Here is a 17897-nt window from a genome sequence, read left to right on the forward strand (position 1 = left end):
GTACAGATGGACACTGTTGGATGGACTTTGATGTAGCGCCATCTTTTTGCCTCTGTGAAAGTGGGAGGAGCTTATGCCAAAAGTAGGCAGAGACCTTCAAGTCAGTGGGGTTACGATTAGGGGTGGGGTTAGATATGGACCTTCTCTTGAACCCATTTGAATCACATGCACTTGGAGATGTAGCAACACCTGTGTGAGATAAAATGTAGAAAGGATTTTTACATGTACAATTTACGCTTTGAGGCAATTGTTAATTTAATGTCAATAATATAAAATTGTGACATTTATTATAGACCTTATGAATTAACAGGTTATTCAGTTTAGTACATGTTCTGTTACATAAATCTGTGTGATTGTGGAAACAGGAAGGTACCTTTTTTTATTTGGCATTTCCTCATTGAACTTTGATCTTAAAGTGTTTGGGCTGCATTAAAACTTTATTGCATTTAATAAGAATAGCCTTTGTGTTAAAAGTAGCAATCGTGTAATCATAAACACTGGTAATCGTAAAATTATTACAACTATTTAACTCAAACTTTTATACTACAAATAATGATTAACAGAATTACAAATGCTGGGTTAATATACAATCCATGAGTTTATTATGTGTGAGTTCCAAGGAAACTGATTTAATTGCTGATATGCATTTCAAAAAAGACTTTTACCACCAAATTAAAACCTTCACATACACTGAGACTCTTCTGATAAATCAACATCAAAACAGGCAAGTCAAATAATCAGCGCCTGTTTAAAATATTACATACACACCCTTCTATGGCTAAGCAGATACATTTTCCCTAGTGCATATTTTCCCAATTCTAGACTACATTAAAAGTGCACTGGTTTAATCTAGTCTTTTTCACTGTTCCTTTCTCTCTCTCTGGACGTTCCACACCAAGTTTCAATGTGAATATTCAAAGTGACCTTCCTCTTAATATTTCAGAAAGCTTCACTGCATTAATCAGACACACTATATAAGGCAAGCTATAATAAGAGAAAAAAATCCCAAAGTAATACCATAAAAGCAGGATGTGAGAGTGAGAACATAAGTAAAGCAGTATTATAATGTAAATGTTGTTTTTTGTTTTATTTTTTATCCAGTGCAGATGATAGATGATACCGAACAGATTGTGTACTTTATCACTGTAATAGTAAAACAAATCAAATGCTAAATATATATTTAAAAAAAAAAACACATGTACTATTTGATACAAATGTTGCATTATTTAACCAGTTTTAAAGTTTCACTACAAATTGTTATGTAGTGCATTTTGTCTACTAAATGTATTATTTTGAGAAAAAAAAAGGATTAAGAATGTTTATATTGCAGTTCATGTTTGTAAAAAAAACACACAAAAAAATACAAAACGGATTTCAATTTGTTATTAAAACTGTTTTTGAATGATTGAGCAAACAATTAGGAATGGCTTAGTATAATCATAATAACAATTTTTATTATGGCATAACAGATAGATTGTTGCAAAGTTATTAAATGACACATTTTAGGGAGTTTCCAGGTAAAATAAGAATATTATAAAAATGCTTAACTTTGATTATAGCCTACCTCAGGTAAATCATTAGGACGATAACTAACCATGACACAATCTATAAATTATTTTCCATATTAACAATAATAATAAAAACAACAAAACACTAAGCATAATGTCAAATTTTTGAAAATCTTTTTTGTTTCAGTGACAGCGCACTAATATTTTTAGTCAGTCAGTGGCATTTTTGAGTTGTGTACGATCCAGCAGACCAACAACATTTACTGGACTTTTCGCATTTGTCTGTATCCTGAGTATGTGCTGATGAATTCTGGCAGAAGATACAAGGTTCCATTATGTAGGAATAATCAAGAAAAATATGAATTTGTCCCATTCTCTGTCAAATTAATTATCCAATTAGGTTAGGATGTGTAAAAGGGAAGATAAAGAAAAATTGTTAGAAGTTATCTCAGATTACTGAGGGGTGTTGTTAAGTAATTAATTATTTACATGGTACTGTTTTTATGATGTAGGATTGTATGTTATCTGTTTTTTGTGTGCTGATTTGCACCAGTTCTCTTTATTTCTCCTAAGGGAGAATAAATACCACCTTGACCTTAACATTTACCTCATTTTCACATGAAGCTTTTTCATCCCACTCCTACCTCCAGTTACAAAGAAATTCCATGGAAGAACTTTTGTTTTTCTGTTGTCTGAAGTCCACATTCAACATCTCCACCCCTCATCTAGAGTACTATAAAAGAGATAATATATTTCTGAGCAGAGGATCTGAGCATCTTCTGAGAGAATTTTCAAGACTAGACAACAATAGTGAGTATATGTTTTAAAGCTTCAACAACAGGCAATTAAAAGTCGTTGGTTTTGGTTTCTTCTTTTGTCCTCATTTGTAAGTTGCTCTGGATAAAAGCGACTTCTAAATGACTAAATGTAAATTTAATGTATTGTTCAATAATGAGCTTTAATTTCTAAATAAAACTGGGTCAATACCAATAACTTACACAATTTACAAAATGGTTAGTTCTAGTCCTTGATTCTGATTAGCTGATCTAATTATTCTACAAACCGTCTTTATTTTTGCATCTGTGTATTGCTTGGCATCCAATTTGTGGCAACCACAACAGTTTCTGGGCAACTACATTGTTTGGTGGAAGAATAATGTTTTTTTATATATATATCTTTACATTTTATTTGCTTTGTTTTGTTTTGTGAAATCTTGCTACATATATGGAACAACTGTTTTATGAATGCAATAACCCCCGGTTTACAGTGAATTTGTAACAGCAAAGGGGGTTTTAACAATATCCCTTAGCTGTTATAAATTCACTGAAAACCAGCTTCTTGGGGATTATTGCTTTAGTTTTTAGTTAAGTCTAGAACTACCACTTTTAGCTACTTACATAAAAAAAAATAAAAAAAACAAAAAAAAAAAACACTGGTTTAATAATTTAGGTAGCATTGTGTAACTTGAATGTTGACTCTTGTTTTACAGATGAGTTCATCCAAACTCCAGGAAAGGTCTGTAATCCTGCTCAGATTCCAGCAAAGATAAACTCTGTGCACGTCATTATAATTATTCAACCCCCTTGAGCTGCAAGATATTTTGCTGCTGCCTGCAAAGTTTTATGAAAACAATTTAAGCAAAGCATCAGTAAACTATTTGAAAAAGCTTTTTAAAACATATTTGATTTATTCTGTGAACATAAAGATAATGAAAAATGAAAAAAAAAAATCTAACTGGCTCTAAACATTCATGTACAGAATTACTCAACCACCAAAAGTCAAATAAACACTGCTTGTAAGAGATTAGAAGCTTCTGATAATCTTTGGTTTACACATTGCTACCAAATATTTTCAATAAATTTAAATTCTAAGATGGATCCCTGAAGTAAGCATAAGTAGATTTGGACGTCGTTTTTTTTTGTGTGTGTGTAGTTAGGGAAGGTTGTCCTGCAAGATAGTCCATTGATCATCAAGCTGCAGTCTCTGCACTGAAAAATTAATTATTTAATTAAAAATAAAATAAAATAAAAAATTCACAATTCTTGCCAAAATAGCCTGATACTCAGAATCCAGAATGTTCTTAATGCTTAATTGTGCTTTAACACAATTTTGTACCACACTGTACAAATAAGCAACTTAAAAACAGCCATTTTGAACAGACTAATAATTATGACATAGCTGTATTACAAAAAAAATAAAAATAAAAATAATAATAATAATAAATCTCAAACCTCAAAACCTATTAATATATATATATATATATATATATTAATTATTATTTATAAATATATATATTTACAGTATCACTTTTAATTTGCTAGTAAACTGTTATAGATGCAATTGAAATAAATAAATAAATATCTGAATCTTTAGAAAAGATTACATTTGTAAATTATTATGGTCTTGTAATGAATAATCCACTGAGACGAGCGTTGTTATGAAGCCAAGTGCAGTTTATTTAACATTAAGACAAAACAAAATCCCAAAAAGTCTTCACCAGGCTTGAATAGACTTGACAAAACCAGACTAGACTCACAGACAGCAGGCTACAACATTAATACACAACAAAGAACGATGGGAACATGAGAGCTATATATATATAGAACAAAAGGGGTCACATGACACAAACCAACCGATAAGGAAACAAGAACCAAAGGACCATCAGAACATAACACAGACAAGGGACCACATGACAGGGTAGGAAAACACAAGACAGGAACATGAAAACTTAAACCAGAAACAAAACCCAAAATAGACCTTACAGGTTTCCAGGGGGTTGAATAATTTCAATTGTACATAAATCCTACATAGACACAGTCAATGTCTATTACAAACTGGATCATTCTGCGATCTGTTCATAATTAAGTTAACTCTATTCAAATCTAATATTAAAAAAATATATCTGAAATATTAGTATGTCTGTCTATATCTCCATTGGAGCAGTGAGGTGAGAATTGCACACTCTCTACATATGAAGGAGGAGGAGTTTGTTGTCAAAAGGAGAAAAAAAGTTTTTCACAGCCTGAAGAAACTCCAAATAGACTGCAGTCAGGTAAACATCTTACTTCATATGTTTAGTATTAGCAGTGTAACATACCAACATTTTCTGGTAGAGGTCTTTCGGTTCTGTACGCATAACCTGTTAATTATTTAATATAAGCAGATGTTTAAATAAATCTGTCTTGAAAACAAGTTATGACAGCCATTGTGTAAATGATTATTATTAAACAACCGGAGTAGAATATAAACATAATTTTGTACTTATGCTTTGGATAAAAGCATCTGCTAAATGAATAAATTTAAATGTACTTACACATTTTTCTAAAAATTGCCTTACATTTACATTTAGTCATTTTGCAGACACTTTTATCCACAGCGACTTACTGTCACGGTTTTACGCTGCCTGAAGGAATACGGAGTCGAGGATAAACGGAATAAGGCTTTTAATACATCCAACACAGGGGATATCCAACATGGAGCACAGAGGTAGACACACGTAAGTAGCAAGTGATCACAAGTGAGTAGCAAGTGGTAACGAAGACCCGACAAAACAGAACTGAAAGGACAAGGCTTAAGTACAAAGGATAATTGGGGAAACACAGGTGGATGGAATCATAAAATTAACAGGGACATGGAACACATGAGGAAGATAATAGACACCTGGGAACTAATCAAACTAAACACGGAAGACAGAAACTGGGTCACGGGCAAAAACAAGCTAAATGAGTCCAGGTGTGTGACAGTACTCCCCCCTCCCGGTAGGTGCGTCCTCGCACCGTAGAAACAACAGAGGGAGGCATGGGTGGGAACTTGGGAGGAGGTTCCGGTGGAGGACGGACTCCCAGGAGGGGGCCAGCAGACAGGGACCACAGAAGGAGGAGCCAGGGAGGAGACGCCGGAGGAAGGAGCCAGGGAGGAGACAGGAGCAGGAGGAGCCAGATGGTCCACCAGAGACCAGCCAGGACGGAGATCCATGGGGTCGACGGCGGGAGGAGCCATGGTGAAGGAAGGGTCGACGACACCAGGGGGCCGACAGGCGGAGACTGCACCGGTGGGTGAGGAGCCCAAGATGGAGCAGCACAGCCGCAGAGCCAGGGTGACGTCGAGGATCCGGAGGGCCTAGGTGGAGCTGAAGGCTCAGGCGACCAAGGCGGAGGCGGGGTCCTGGCAGACCGCTGTGGAGCCGGAGTGACCGAGGATGGAGGTGGAACTGGAGGGAAGGAGGAGCCTGACAGAGCCGGAGGGATGGAGTGATGAGGTGGAACCAGAGGAGAGGAGTCCCGAGGTGGCGGATGGTCGACGACTGACCAAGGTGGAGCCGGAGGGACGAGGGAGCCCGGTGGAGCAGGTGGGATGACAGGCCACGGTGGAGACGAGGGAGCTAAGAGCCAAGGCGGAGCCGCTGGGTCGAAGGACCGAGGAGGAGTCCAGGGCTCGGAGGCTGGAGGCGGAGACAGGGCCTTAACACGCCAAGGCGGAGCTGGAGACTGGCAGTCCAGCGGCGAACCACCGCGCCCCGATGGCGCGGACTGAGGGTGAGCTGCGAGACTGACTGGCACCAGCAGGGATGACGAGGAACTGGCTGGTCTAGGAGGAGGAGAGAGGAGAAGGATGGGAGGAAGGACAGGAGGATCAGGACTGGACGGAACCAGCGAAAGAGGAGTAGAGGGACCAGCAGGTTTGGGAGGAGGCGGGAGAGGGAGGCTGGGAGGGAATACAGGAGACACAGAAGATTCAGGGCTGGGCGGAACCAGCGGAGACACAGAAAATTCAGAGCTGGGCGGAACCAGCGGAGACACAGAAGATTCAGAGCTGGGCGGAACCAGCGGAGACACAGAAGATTCAGAGCTGGGCGGAACCAGCGGAGACACAGGAAACTCAGGGCTGGGCGTAACCAGCGGAGAAACAGAAAACTCAGGGCTGGGCGGAACCAGCGGGGAAACAGAAAACTCAGGGCTGGGCGGAACCAGCGGGGAAACAGAAAACTCAGGGCTGGGCGTAACCAGCGGAGACACAGGAAACTCAGGGCTGGGCGTAACCAGCGGAGAAACAGAAAGCTCAGGGCTGGGCGGAACCAGCGGGGAAACAGAAAACTCAGGGCTGGGCGTAACCAGCGGGGAAACAGGAAACTCAGGGCTGGGCGTAACCAGCGGAGAAACAGAAGATTCAGAGCTGGGCGGAACCAGCGGAGACACAGAAGATTCAGAGCTGGGCGGAACCAGCGGAGAAACAGAAAACTCAGGGCTGGGCGGAACCAGTGGAGAAACAGAAGATTCAGAGCTGGGCGGAGCCAGCGGAGATACAGGAACCTCAGGGCTGGGCGGAACCAGCGGAGAAACAGAAAACTCAGGGCTGGGCGTAACCAGCGGAGAAACAGAAAACTCAGGGCTGGGTGGAACCAGCGGGAATGGAGCAGAGGAAATGACTGGAGGAGGTAGGAGTGGGAGACTGAGAGGGTATACAGGGGAATCAGGGCTGGACGGAACCAGCGGGGAAACAGGAAAATTAGGGATTACCTCCATAGACCAGTCCATCAGATCCAGAGCTTGCTCCATATGACCTTCAGAGACTGTATACAGCTCACCCTCAGTCGCAGGAGTGTGGGCAGGGCTTTCCTCCACGCCCTCGATCTCCACGAGGACTCCCACGATGCACGGTGTTGCCGGCTCACACACCTGGTCAGTCGCGCTCTCGAGATCCTGTTCCCTGTCGGTGAATGGCTCGGGCTCTGCGGCTGCGGTGGGCTCTGGCTCCGTGTAGCGAGTTGGTGGCTGGCTGGTCTCTGGGTCGGGAGTGGGACTGGCGAGATCCTCTATGGGGCAGATGGTGAAAGATGAGCCATTTCTCGCCAGAGTCCACTCCACGAATGCGGCGAAATCCTCTCGAGGACCATCTTCGGACGACAACGCTCTGCATTTGGAGTTCAGGCTGGTGTTGTAGAAGGTGCAGAGCGCGCCGTCCGGGTAGCTGGTGGCATTAGCTAATAGCAGAAACCATCTGGTGTGGTCCTCGAGAGAGCGTCCTTCCTGCTTCAGCAGGAGGATGAGGAATTCGGGACGATAGAGGGGATCCATAGACACACTACAAAACAAAAAGACTGAGAAAAAACAAAAGCAAAACGGAGGGAAAGACACAGTTTTCTATTTTCTCTTTTGAGGTCGGGTCTTCTGTCACGGTTTTACGCTGCCTGAAGGAATACGGAGTCGAGGATAAACGGAATAAGGCTTTTAATACATCCAACACAGGGGATATCCAACATGGAGCACAGAGGTAGACACACGTAAGTAGCAAGTGATCACAAGTGAGTAGCAAGTGGTAACGAAGACCCGACAAAACAGAACTGAAAGGACAAGGCTTAAGTACAAAGGATAATTGGGGAAACACAGGTGGATGGAATCATAAAATTAACAGGGACATGGAACACATGAGGAAGATAATAGACACCTGGGAACTAATCAAACTAAACACGGAAGACAGAAACTGGGTCACGGGCAAAAACAAGCTAAATGAGTCCAGGTGTGTGACACTTACAATTGGGGAATACATGAAGTGATTCTTTTTAAAGAGGCAAACAGATACAGGAAGTGTTTGGGTAACACTTTAGAATAAGGTTCCATTAGTTAATGTTAGGTAACTACTTTCGTTAACATGAACTAAGCAAGAACAATCCTTCTACAGCATTTATAAGCCTTAGTTCATGTTAATTTCACCATTTACTAATGCATTATTTAAATCAAAAATTGTGCTTGTTAACATTAGTTAATGCACTGTGAATTACCATGAACTAACAATGAACAACTGTATTTTCATTAACTAACATTAACAAAGATGAGTAAATACAGTAATAAATGTATTATTCATTGTTTGTTCATGTTAATTAATACATTAACTAACGTTAACTAATGGAACCTTATTCTAAAGTGTTACCAGTGTTTGTAATAACAAGGTTTAGACATTGTACAAATGAGTATAAGCTAGAAAGGGAAGGAATAAATAAAGAGAAAGACAAATGTTTTTTTTTTTTTTTTTTTTTGCTTTTTTTCTATTTATTTATTTTCATTAGCATTGAAATTCTGAATAGAGGTGGGAAGACCATTCCACCAGCCAGGAATGGGGAACGAGAATGTTCTGGAAAGTGATTCTGAGCCTCCATGATGGTACCATGAGGCATCACTCATTAGAGGATCTCAGACTTCAGGAGGCAATGTAGATTCATAAAAGTGAGTTGAAGTAGAGGGGAGCTGAGCCTGTGGCTGTTCTTCAGTATATGCAAGCATCAATGCCTTGAACGATGCGAGCCACAACCTGTCACCAGTACAAGGAGATAAACAGAGGTGTAACATGGGTTCTTTTGGGCTTGTTGAAGACCAGTCCAGTCCAGACCAGAAGACCTTTGGGTTCCTATTTTGTGACCATAATAAATCGATATCTGGATACTATAATAAACTTTATTTTCTATAGCGCCTTTAAAAGTTACATCTCAAAGCGCTTTACCAAGGCATACAGAAAAGAAAATCAATAAAAAACAAATTAACATACATTGAGATTGACCATCAGAGAAACATATCACATATATGCTAACTGGAAAAAATACATTTTAAGAGGGCATTTAAAAATACTAAGGGATTCAGCGTGTCTGATTTCAGTAGGAAGAGAGTTGCTTGGTTTACTAGTATTGAACCTGATGTGTTAAAACATACCACAGTTTATCCCTTGCTTAAGATGCCGAACATAGATCCTTCTGTTTTAGCCAACTATAGACCAATTTCAAATTTGTCTTTTAATTTTAAAGATCTTAGAAAAAGTAGTTCTGCAACAACTGCAAAACCTTCTGGATGAAAATACGATATTTGAAGCTTTTCAATCAGGTTTTGTAAAACACTACTCGGCTGAAACCGTACTATTTTATTAACTGGTGACTTTGGGAATCATGCTGTGCTAGTGATCCTAGACATGAGTGCTGGCCCATCGGATTCTTTTAGTGCCCCTAAAGTAACCCTAGGTGATATAACCTTATTTGTGAAGCCTTATGAAAAAAATCTGGGTGTTATCTTTGATGATCGTCTAAAATTTGACAAACAGATAAATTCAGTTGTTAAATCCTGTTTCTTTCAGCTTTGACTACTAACGAAAATTAAACGCATTCTATCTATTAGAAATTATTAAAAAGTAGTGCATGCTGTTATAACATCTAGTTTGGACTACTGCAATTTGATGTATGTAGGGATTAGTCAGTCAGCCCTATCTCACTTGCAGATAGTTCAAAATGCAGCTGCTAGGCTTTTAACATGCTCCAAAAAACGGGAACACCTTACACTGGTTTTATGTTCGCTAGACTGGCTACACCTGCGCTAAAGAGTTAATTTAAAAATTCTTCTTTTAGTGTTTAAATCATTAAACAGTCTGGCTCCTACCTATCTTTCTGACTTATTGACTGAAAACCAGCCCCTCTTCACTATTTGTTTTTAAATCTATGTTGAAACTTACCTTTTTTATTTGGCATTTTGAAACTGATAATTTTCTACTGTACTGTTTTATGGTATATTTTTTATTGTCTTAATGAAATGTTTTTATTGTTGTTGTTCAGCAATTGGACAACCCATGGTTGTGTTTAATAGTGCTATATAAATAAAATTGACATCGACATCTTTCTGATGTTGGACAATGCAAACCTGCAAGAACAGGAAGTCTTTGCCATCTGGTCTTTGAAGTTCAGCTGGTCATAAAAGATTACACCAAGATTTCTGTCCAAAGTTGATGGGGTAATTGTACAAGAACCTAGCTGGATGGTGAAATCATGCTGTAGAGTTGGAGTGGCAGGGAAGACAAGAAGATTAGTCTTTGCCAGGTTTAGCTGTAGCCGGTGATGTTCTTTCAACCATGCCGAGATGTCCACCAGCCAGCTTGAGATCCGTGCAACTACCGTTGGATCATCTGGCTCAAATGAGAGATAGAGCTGTGTGTCATCAGCATAGCAATGGTAGGAGAAGGTATGTGCCTCCATGATGAGACCGAGTATATATGGAGAACAGGAGGGGTCCAAGAACTAATCTTTGAGGAACCCCAGTGACCAGCTGATGTGCTTTGGATAACTACCCTCCCCAAGCCACACTGAAAGACTTACCAGTGAGACAGGATTCAAACCAGCGAAGTGGAATCCCTGTGATGCCCAGTGATGAGAAGGCAGACAGGAGGATCTGATGATATACTGTGTCAAAAGCAGCAGATAGATCCAGCAAAACAAGGACTGATGATTTGGAATCAGCTTTTGCAATCCACAGTACTTCAGTGACTGACAGTAGTGCAGTCTTAGTGGAAAGACCACTCCTGAAACCTGACTGTTTAGCGTCCAGTTTGTTGTTCTATGAAAGAAAAAAATGAAACCTGGTTTAAAAAAAAAGGGTTAAGGGTTTTCACTATGAGTGGAAGGAGAGAGACAGGTATGTAGCTATCTGTAAGTGAAATGTTTAATGTAGGTTTTTTGAGCAGTGGGGTTTCCCAAGCCTGATTGAATGCAGTGGGGAAGGTGGCTGTGAAGAGAGATGTGTTGATGATGTGTGTGAGTGCTGGTAAGATTGTAGGAGAGATTGCTTGGAGAAGGTGTGAGGGGATTGGGTCCAGAGGGCAGGACCCAATTTACATTGTGTATGATTTACATGTTTGCATACTTTTTATTTGAGTCTTTATTATCATATATAAAATAAATGAATAGTTTAATTTAATAGTTTGAGCTCTTTTGTTACTTGTAACCTATAACTTTATTGAAATGGGCAAGTAATTGGGCTCTGTACTTTTCTGTATTAGCTGAGGTACATTTCAGAAAAAAAAATATATATTATAATTGAATTTATTTAAAGACGAACACTATTTTGTTAAGTAAACCACTGTTAAATAAAACAATTAAAAAATTAGTTTTTTCCCCTGCTGTACCTACTATGACTATGATACTAAGCCCACATGTTGGTGTACCGTTAAACCCTTAATATCTGCCTGTCTGATCTTTCTTGAAATGATAAAAAATTGGTGTTGTTGCTGACAAGCATCAAATATTTCCCAAGTCAAAATGTGTGTTTTTCATAATGAGAAAGAACCAAATTGCCTACCCAGATTTACCTAGCCTTATCTCCAAATGACTACACCCCTATTGACTCCCTCTGCCAATGCATTGATGAAATTAATAGTTGGATGTGCCAGAACTATCTTCAGTTAAATAAGGAAAAAACTGAAGTCATTGCATTTGGAAACAAAGATGTGTTCAAGGTGAATGCATACCTTGGCTCTAGGGGTCAAACAACTAAAAAACAAGTCAGGAATCTTGGTGTGATTCTGGAGACAGACCTTAGTTTCAGTAGTCATGTCAAAGCAGTAACTAAATCAGCATACTATCATCTAAAAAACATTGCAAGAATTAGATGTTTTGTTTCCAGCCAAGACTTGGAGAAACTTGTTCATGCCTTCATCACCAGCAGGGTGGACTATTGTAATGGGCTCCTAACTGGCCTTCACAAAAATACATTAGACAGCTGCAGCTCATCCAGAACACTGCTGCCAGGATTCTGACTAAAACCAGAAAATCTGAGCACATCACACCAGTCCTCAGGTCCTTACATTGGCTTCCAGTTACATTTAGGATTGATTTTAAAGTACTTTTACCTGTATATAAGTCACCAAATGACCAAGGACCGAAATATATTGCAGATATGTTCACTGAATATAAACCTAACAGAGCACTCAGATCATTAGGATCAAGTCAGTTAGAAATAGCAAGGGTTCACACAAAACAAGGGGAGTCCTCCTTTAGTTACTATGCTGCCCGCAGTTGGAATCAGCTTCCAGAAGAGATCAGATGTGCTAAAACACTAGTCACATTTAAATCTAGATTTGCACTATATTTTCACTGTTTTATTTAATTTTTTATATAAAATCATTTTCTAACTGTTTTTAAATCTTTTAATCATTTTAAAAGTTTTAAAATTGCTTGTTTTATTTTTGTTATTATTTTTCTTCATGATTATTTTACTTTCTTTTATGTAAAGCACTTTGAATTACCATTGTGTACGAAATGTGCTATATAAATAAACTTGCCTTACCTTGCCTTGCCTTTCAGGATAAAGTGCCTCACTTTGCATTACTGGGTTCTGGAGGAGGACAAAGAGCCATGGTGGGTTTGCTGGGATCCCTGGTTCAGCTTGATAAAGCGGGTCTTCTGGACTGCATACTTTATCTGAGCGGAGTCTCTGGATCCACCTGGTACAAACCCTGAGAAACCACAAACACAGAGATTGAATTGGGTTGAATGTAAAAAATGAAAGCAGTATGTTCTTCTCTGAAGGTGCATGGCCTCCTTATACCAAGAACCAGACTGGTCCACCAAACTAGAGACTGTGAAGGACAAAATCATCAGGAGACTCAGCGGTCCAGGAGTCAGCTGGGGAGACGCATTTGCCAAACTGAAGAAATATTACTATGAGAAAGACCACTTCAGCTTGACTGACGTCTGGGCAGTGATGGTCGTCACAGAATATGTAAAAGAGGTCTGTAACTACTCATAAATATTCACTATCCACTGCTGTAGGAAACATACATTAATTGGGATCTTAAGTCTGTTTTATTCCTTAATGGCAACAAACTGTAGAAAAACAGTTATTTGCTGGGAGCACCGTTGACAGTAAATAACTGTTTTTCTACAGAAAAACCTTTTCTACACATTGTTGCCATAAATTAATTACAGTTCCCTTTCGAAGGAACTTCTAACTGCGTCCTCTAGGGGGGGCTTTGGGGAATACCTCGTCGTGACCCGTGTCTGAAGCATACATTGAAAAAACACCAACTTGTTGGCCGGTGACAGCCTCCGACGTCACTACCGGCGCGACTATAAATCAGCACCGGGAGAGCACGTCATTATCTTCTTCATCTTTACTGACTGTTTTGTTTGAAGCATGCATCTGAAAGAACCGGTAAGGGCGATCTTTCTCTGTTTATCATGGCTACAACTAGCAAGCGTTAAGACGATGTGTGCATCCGTGTCGGCGTTATTTGACACCTGATGAAACACGCAATCTTTGCGTCAATTGTTTGGGTGTAGAGCACGCACGCAATGTCTTTGAGGAGGCAATCTGCGTGCATTGTGAGCGTTTTTTCAATGGAAAAAGCTTCACTCTCGTTCGTCTCTCTTCTGAAAGAAAAAAAGGCAAGCCATCTGCTTCCCGCGGTTCAGGATCTGTCCAAGCTGAGGCGTGGAAGAAAATGAGCTCGTGAGAATACAGGTGGATCTGTCTGAATGGTTTAAAGAGGGATAAGGGTTACGCGATACGCTACGCAGAGACGGAGTTCTCTGTTTTTTCCCCAGAGCGCTCCAGTATTGTTTCCATAGATCGAGTTGATGACTCTCAATCATACTGTTTTGAGATGCAACATTCCATCTATGAGCTGCTCTATCAGAGTGCCACAAGAGCCCCTCCTTAGAACATTATTTGAAAACCCATGCTATGGTAAGTGTGCACGTGTAGTTTTTGCACACTTTCTGAAATCCACACTGTGGTAAGTTTGCACGCTAGTATTCTGCGTTCTTTCTAAAATCCTACATGGTTGCTTCGTGCCTTTTCTTGAGTTCTTGAGTTGGTAAAAGCCCCGTTCATCTTGGGCGCCACTCCACCTATGTATCCTCGGATACCTATCTAAACAGGGTGTTGCTACTAGAGATCTGTTGAGACAGCTCTTTCAGCAAGCTTATGCGTAAGCTAGTGGTAGCCCCAGTGTGACAGGCAAGACTTGGTACAAATGATAGGTTCTTAGCCGTATCCCTTTAAAGGAATCTTTCCTGATTTCCGAGCTGAAGATTCTTCAGCTCTACCCTGGGCTGAGGCCCTAACAATTAAGTTGGGTATGTAGCTTAGGCCTTTTGGACCGTAAGGGGTACTGTCCCAGACAGCCGTCTAAACGTCCCAGGGGCAACTCCCATGGAAATGGTAGAGTTGGTACTTAGTGTTCGCCATGATTCTGGCCTGCATTCCCCTCAGCATGGTGGCGTGGGTATACTGTTCCCCAAAGCGCCCCCTATAGGACGCAGTTCGAAAGTTCCCTCGCAAAGGGAACTGTCTCAGGTTATGTATGTAACCATAGTTCCCTGAGTAGGGAACGAGACACTGCGTCCTCTAGCTCCCTGCCATGCTTCGGACGCAAGCTTCAGACGAAGAAGATATGACGTGTTCTCCCGGTGCTGATTTATAGTCGCGCCAGTAGTGACGTCGGAGGCTGTCACCGGCCAACAAGTTGGTGTTTTTTCAATGTATGCTTCAGACACGGGTCACGACGAGGTGTTCCCCAAAGTGCCCCCTAGAGGACGTGTCTCATTCCCTACTCAGGGAACTATGGTTACATACGTAACCTGAGACAGTTTATTACTGTTAAATTAAATTTCATGCAGATTTTTTCTTAAATCTTTAAATCTTAACTTAAATTTTTAACCCTTTAAACCCCACAACAAAATCATCAGTTTTAAATGAACATTAAAATGTTTGCACACTAAAGAGTGTTAGAGCAACACTCAATCAGTGAAGTTAATGAGATAATTCTGTGATTACTTAAGTGATGATTGAGCATTAGAGATGGACAACTGATGATAACAAGCAGAATCACAGAAAAAAAGAGAAAAACAAAAACTACAACTGACTTCAGCCAAAGCCTTAGATGAATCTACTGAAATAAAATACATTAAATCTATCAAGATCTGATTAAACAACTGCTAAAAAAGCTTCAGCAGCTTCACATTAGTAACCAGTCTGACTTTGTTTCTTTCATATGTCTACAGAAGATCTTATTGAGAGTTACAGAGGTTTAATGTTGTTTTACTAACATGATCGAGATCAGTGTTTACTGTACATTTGTTGGGCTCTTCAACCGTGACTTTTTAACATTAATGTTTTTTTGTTTGTTTGTTTGTTTGTTTTGTTTTTGTTTTTTGGCCTGTTGTGACAATGAACTTGTATTGAATCAGCTCAAAGGGGAAACATGAATAATCAATTGGTTGTCAATTCTGTCAAATGGTTGTCAATTCTAAGAATGTAAATTTTCTGGCTAAGGAATATAACTTTCTTACTGCACAATACTACTCTGCAAATCTGCATGATTGGGGACTTCAGTTATGAGCAAACAATGAACAACCTCAAGTGTGATACAAGTAAGATTTTATTAACTACATTAACATTTCGTCCCCTTGGAATTATAAGGTTCTATCTGCATTCTGAGCAGTTTTGAGATATTGAGCTTCAAAGTTTTTGTGTTCCATAGACTTCTGTAGATAGAACCTTTTTGTTTTTTCAATAAAAAATCCCAAAATGTACACAACTTAAAATAAAACATCACATAATGTAAATAAATTGTCACAGAATAAGAATATGTGAATAACTCAATTTAAAACTTTAAAACTTTAGTTAGTGTGTAATGTTGTTGTTAGAGTATAAATAATATCTGTAAAATTCTAATGCTCAAAGTTTAATGCCAAGTGAGATATTTTATTTAACAGAATTCGCCTACAAAAAACAACCCGTTTTGGCTACATCCCTCTAGTTCCTGCAGTAATGACATCACTAAAACAGTTGTTTGACTAACCAACAAAAAAGGGGCGTGGTCTTGTTGCACTCCGATGGAGAAGAGGAAGACTTGCGTTTTGTTTGTCGCCATGTCGTCGAAATGCTGTTATTTTTATCTCGGAGTCCAATCATCTTTGTTTGGCCTTCCCAGGGACGCTGTACTTGGAGATTCATGGTAACAATTTTTGTTTAACTCAGTTCCCGAAAAATTATAATCCACATGTAAAACTATGTGCAGCACGTTTTGCTGAGGACTGCTTCCTCAATCTTAATCAGTTTAATGCCGGATTTGCACAAAGATTATTCTTGAAAGATGGAGCAGTTCTCTCTTTGTCTGGAGAAGGCGTTGTTTATGGACCACAACCGGTAATTGTATTTTATTATTTAAGTTTGTGCGTTTAACAGTTTCTGTAACTTATTACACAAAGGTCAACGCTGTTTAGCTTTGCTAAATAGATGTTAGATAAAAATCGAATTCGATTTTCATGCGCATCTCGTCAGTAAAAACACTCCTATGATCATAAGTACATCTCCAGCACTGCGTTCTCATACTGTCTATGGTTCAGGGTTATTCAGGATTGCCAGGTTTTCAAAACAAATCCTACCAATCAATCAATCAATCAATCAATCACCTTTATTTATATAGTGCTTTAAACAAAATACATTGCGCCAAAGCACTGAACAACATTCATTTGGAAAACAGTGTCTCAATAATGCAAAATGATAGTTAAAGGCAGTTCATCATTGAATTCAGTTATGTCATCTCTGTTCAGTTGAAATAGTGTCTGTTTTTAATTTGCAATCAAGTCAATGATATCGCTGTAGATGAAGTGACCCCAACTAAGCAAGCCAGAGGCGACAGCGGCAAGGAACCGAAACTCCATCGGTGACAGAATGGAGAAAAAAACCTTGGGAGAAACCAGGCTCAGTTGGGGGGCCAGTTCTCCTCTGACCAGATGAAACCAGTAGTTCAATTCCAAGCTGCAGCAAAGTCAGATTGTGCAGAAGAATCATCTGTTTCCTGTGGTCTTGTCCTGGTGCTCCTCTGAGACAAGGTCTTTACAGGGGATCTGTATCTGGGGCTCTAGTTGTCCTGGTCTCCGCTGTCTTTTCAGGGCAGTAGAGGTCCTTTCTAGGTGCTGATCCACCATCTGGTCTGGATACGTACTGGATCCGGGTGACTGCAGTGACCCTCTGATCTGGACACAGACTGGATCTGGTGGCCACGGTGACCTCGGAACAAGAGAGAAACAGACAAATATTAGCGTAGATGCCATTCTTCTAATGATGTAGAAAGTACGGTGTTATGTGAAGTGTTCCGGTTCCAGTTTACCTAATTAATGCAGCCTAAAAATCCTTTAACGGATTTGGATATTAAAAGCATATTAGTATGTTATGTGTATGCCAGGTTAAAGAGATGGGTCTTTAATCTAGATTTAAACTGCAAGAGTGTGTCTGCCTCCCGAACAATGTTAGGTAGGTTATTCCAGAGTTTAGGCGCCAAATAGGAAAAGGATCTGCCGCCCGCAGTTGATTTTGATATTCTAGGTATTATCAAATTGCCTGAGTTTTGAGAACGTAGCGGACGTAGAGGAGTATAATGTAAAAGGAGCTCATTCAAATACTGAGGTGCTAAACCATTCAGGGCTTTATAAGTAATAAGCAATATTTTAAAATCTATACGATGTTTGATAGGGAGCCAGTGCAGTGTGGACAGGACCGGGCTAATATGGTCATACTTCCTGGTTCTAGTAAGAACTCTTGCTGCTGCATTTTGGACTAGCTGTAGTTTGTTTAC

The 17897-nt window shown here is 39.8% G+C and overlaps 2 protein-coding genes across 2 annotated transcripts in view; one reads left to right on the forward strand and one right to left on the reverse strand.

Annotated features, from left to right (window-relative positions):
* Positions 1-17897, reverse strand: part of LOC113087155 (cytosolic phospholipase A2 gamma-like) — a 174283-nt gene that overhangs the window by 50785 nt on the left and 105601 nt on the right. The window lies entirely within an intron of this gene.
* LOC113069794 (cytosolic phospholipase A2 gamma-like) overlaps positions 2301-17897 on the forward strand; it is a 42045-nt gene continuing 26448 nt past the window's right edge. The window contains exons 1-5 of the mRNA XM_026242876.1: positions 2301-2318; positions 2998-3023; positions 4452-4560; positions 12616-12758; positions 12841-13042. Coding sequence (XP_026098661.1) covers positions 2998-3023; positions 4452-4560; positions 12616-12758; positions 12841-13042 — 480 coding nt within the window. The 5' untranslated portion in view covers positions 2301-2318. The remainder of the gene's footprint in view (positions 2319-2997; positions 3024-4451; positions 4561-12615; positions 12759-12840; positions 13043-17897) is intronic.

Source organism: Carassius auratus, chromosome 5 (genome assembly GCF_003368295.1).
Source record: "Carassius auratus strain Wakin chromosome 5, ASM336829v1, whole genome shotgun sequence".
NCBI lineage: Eukaryota > Metazoa > Chordata > Actinopteri > Cypriniformes > Cyprinidae > Carassius > Carassius auratus.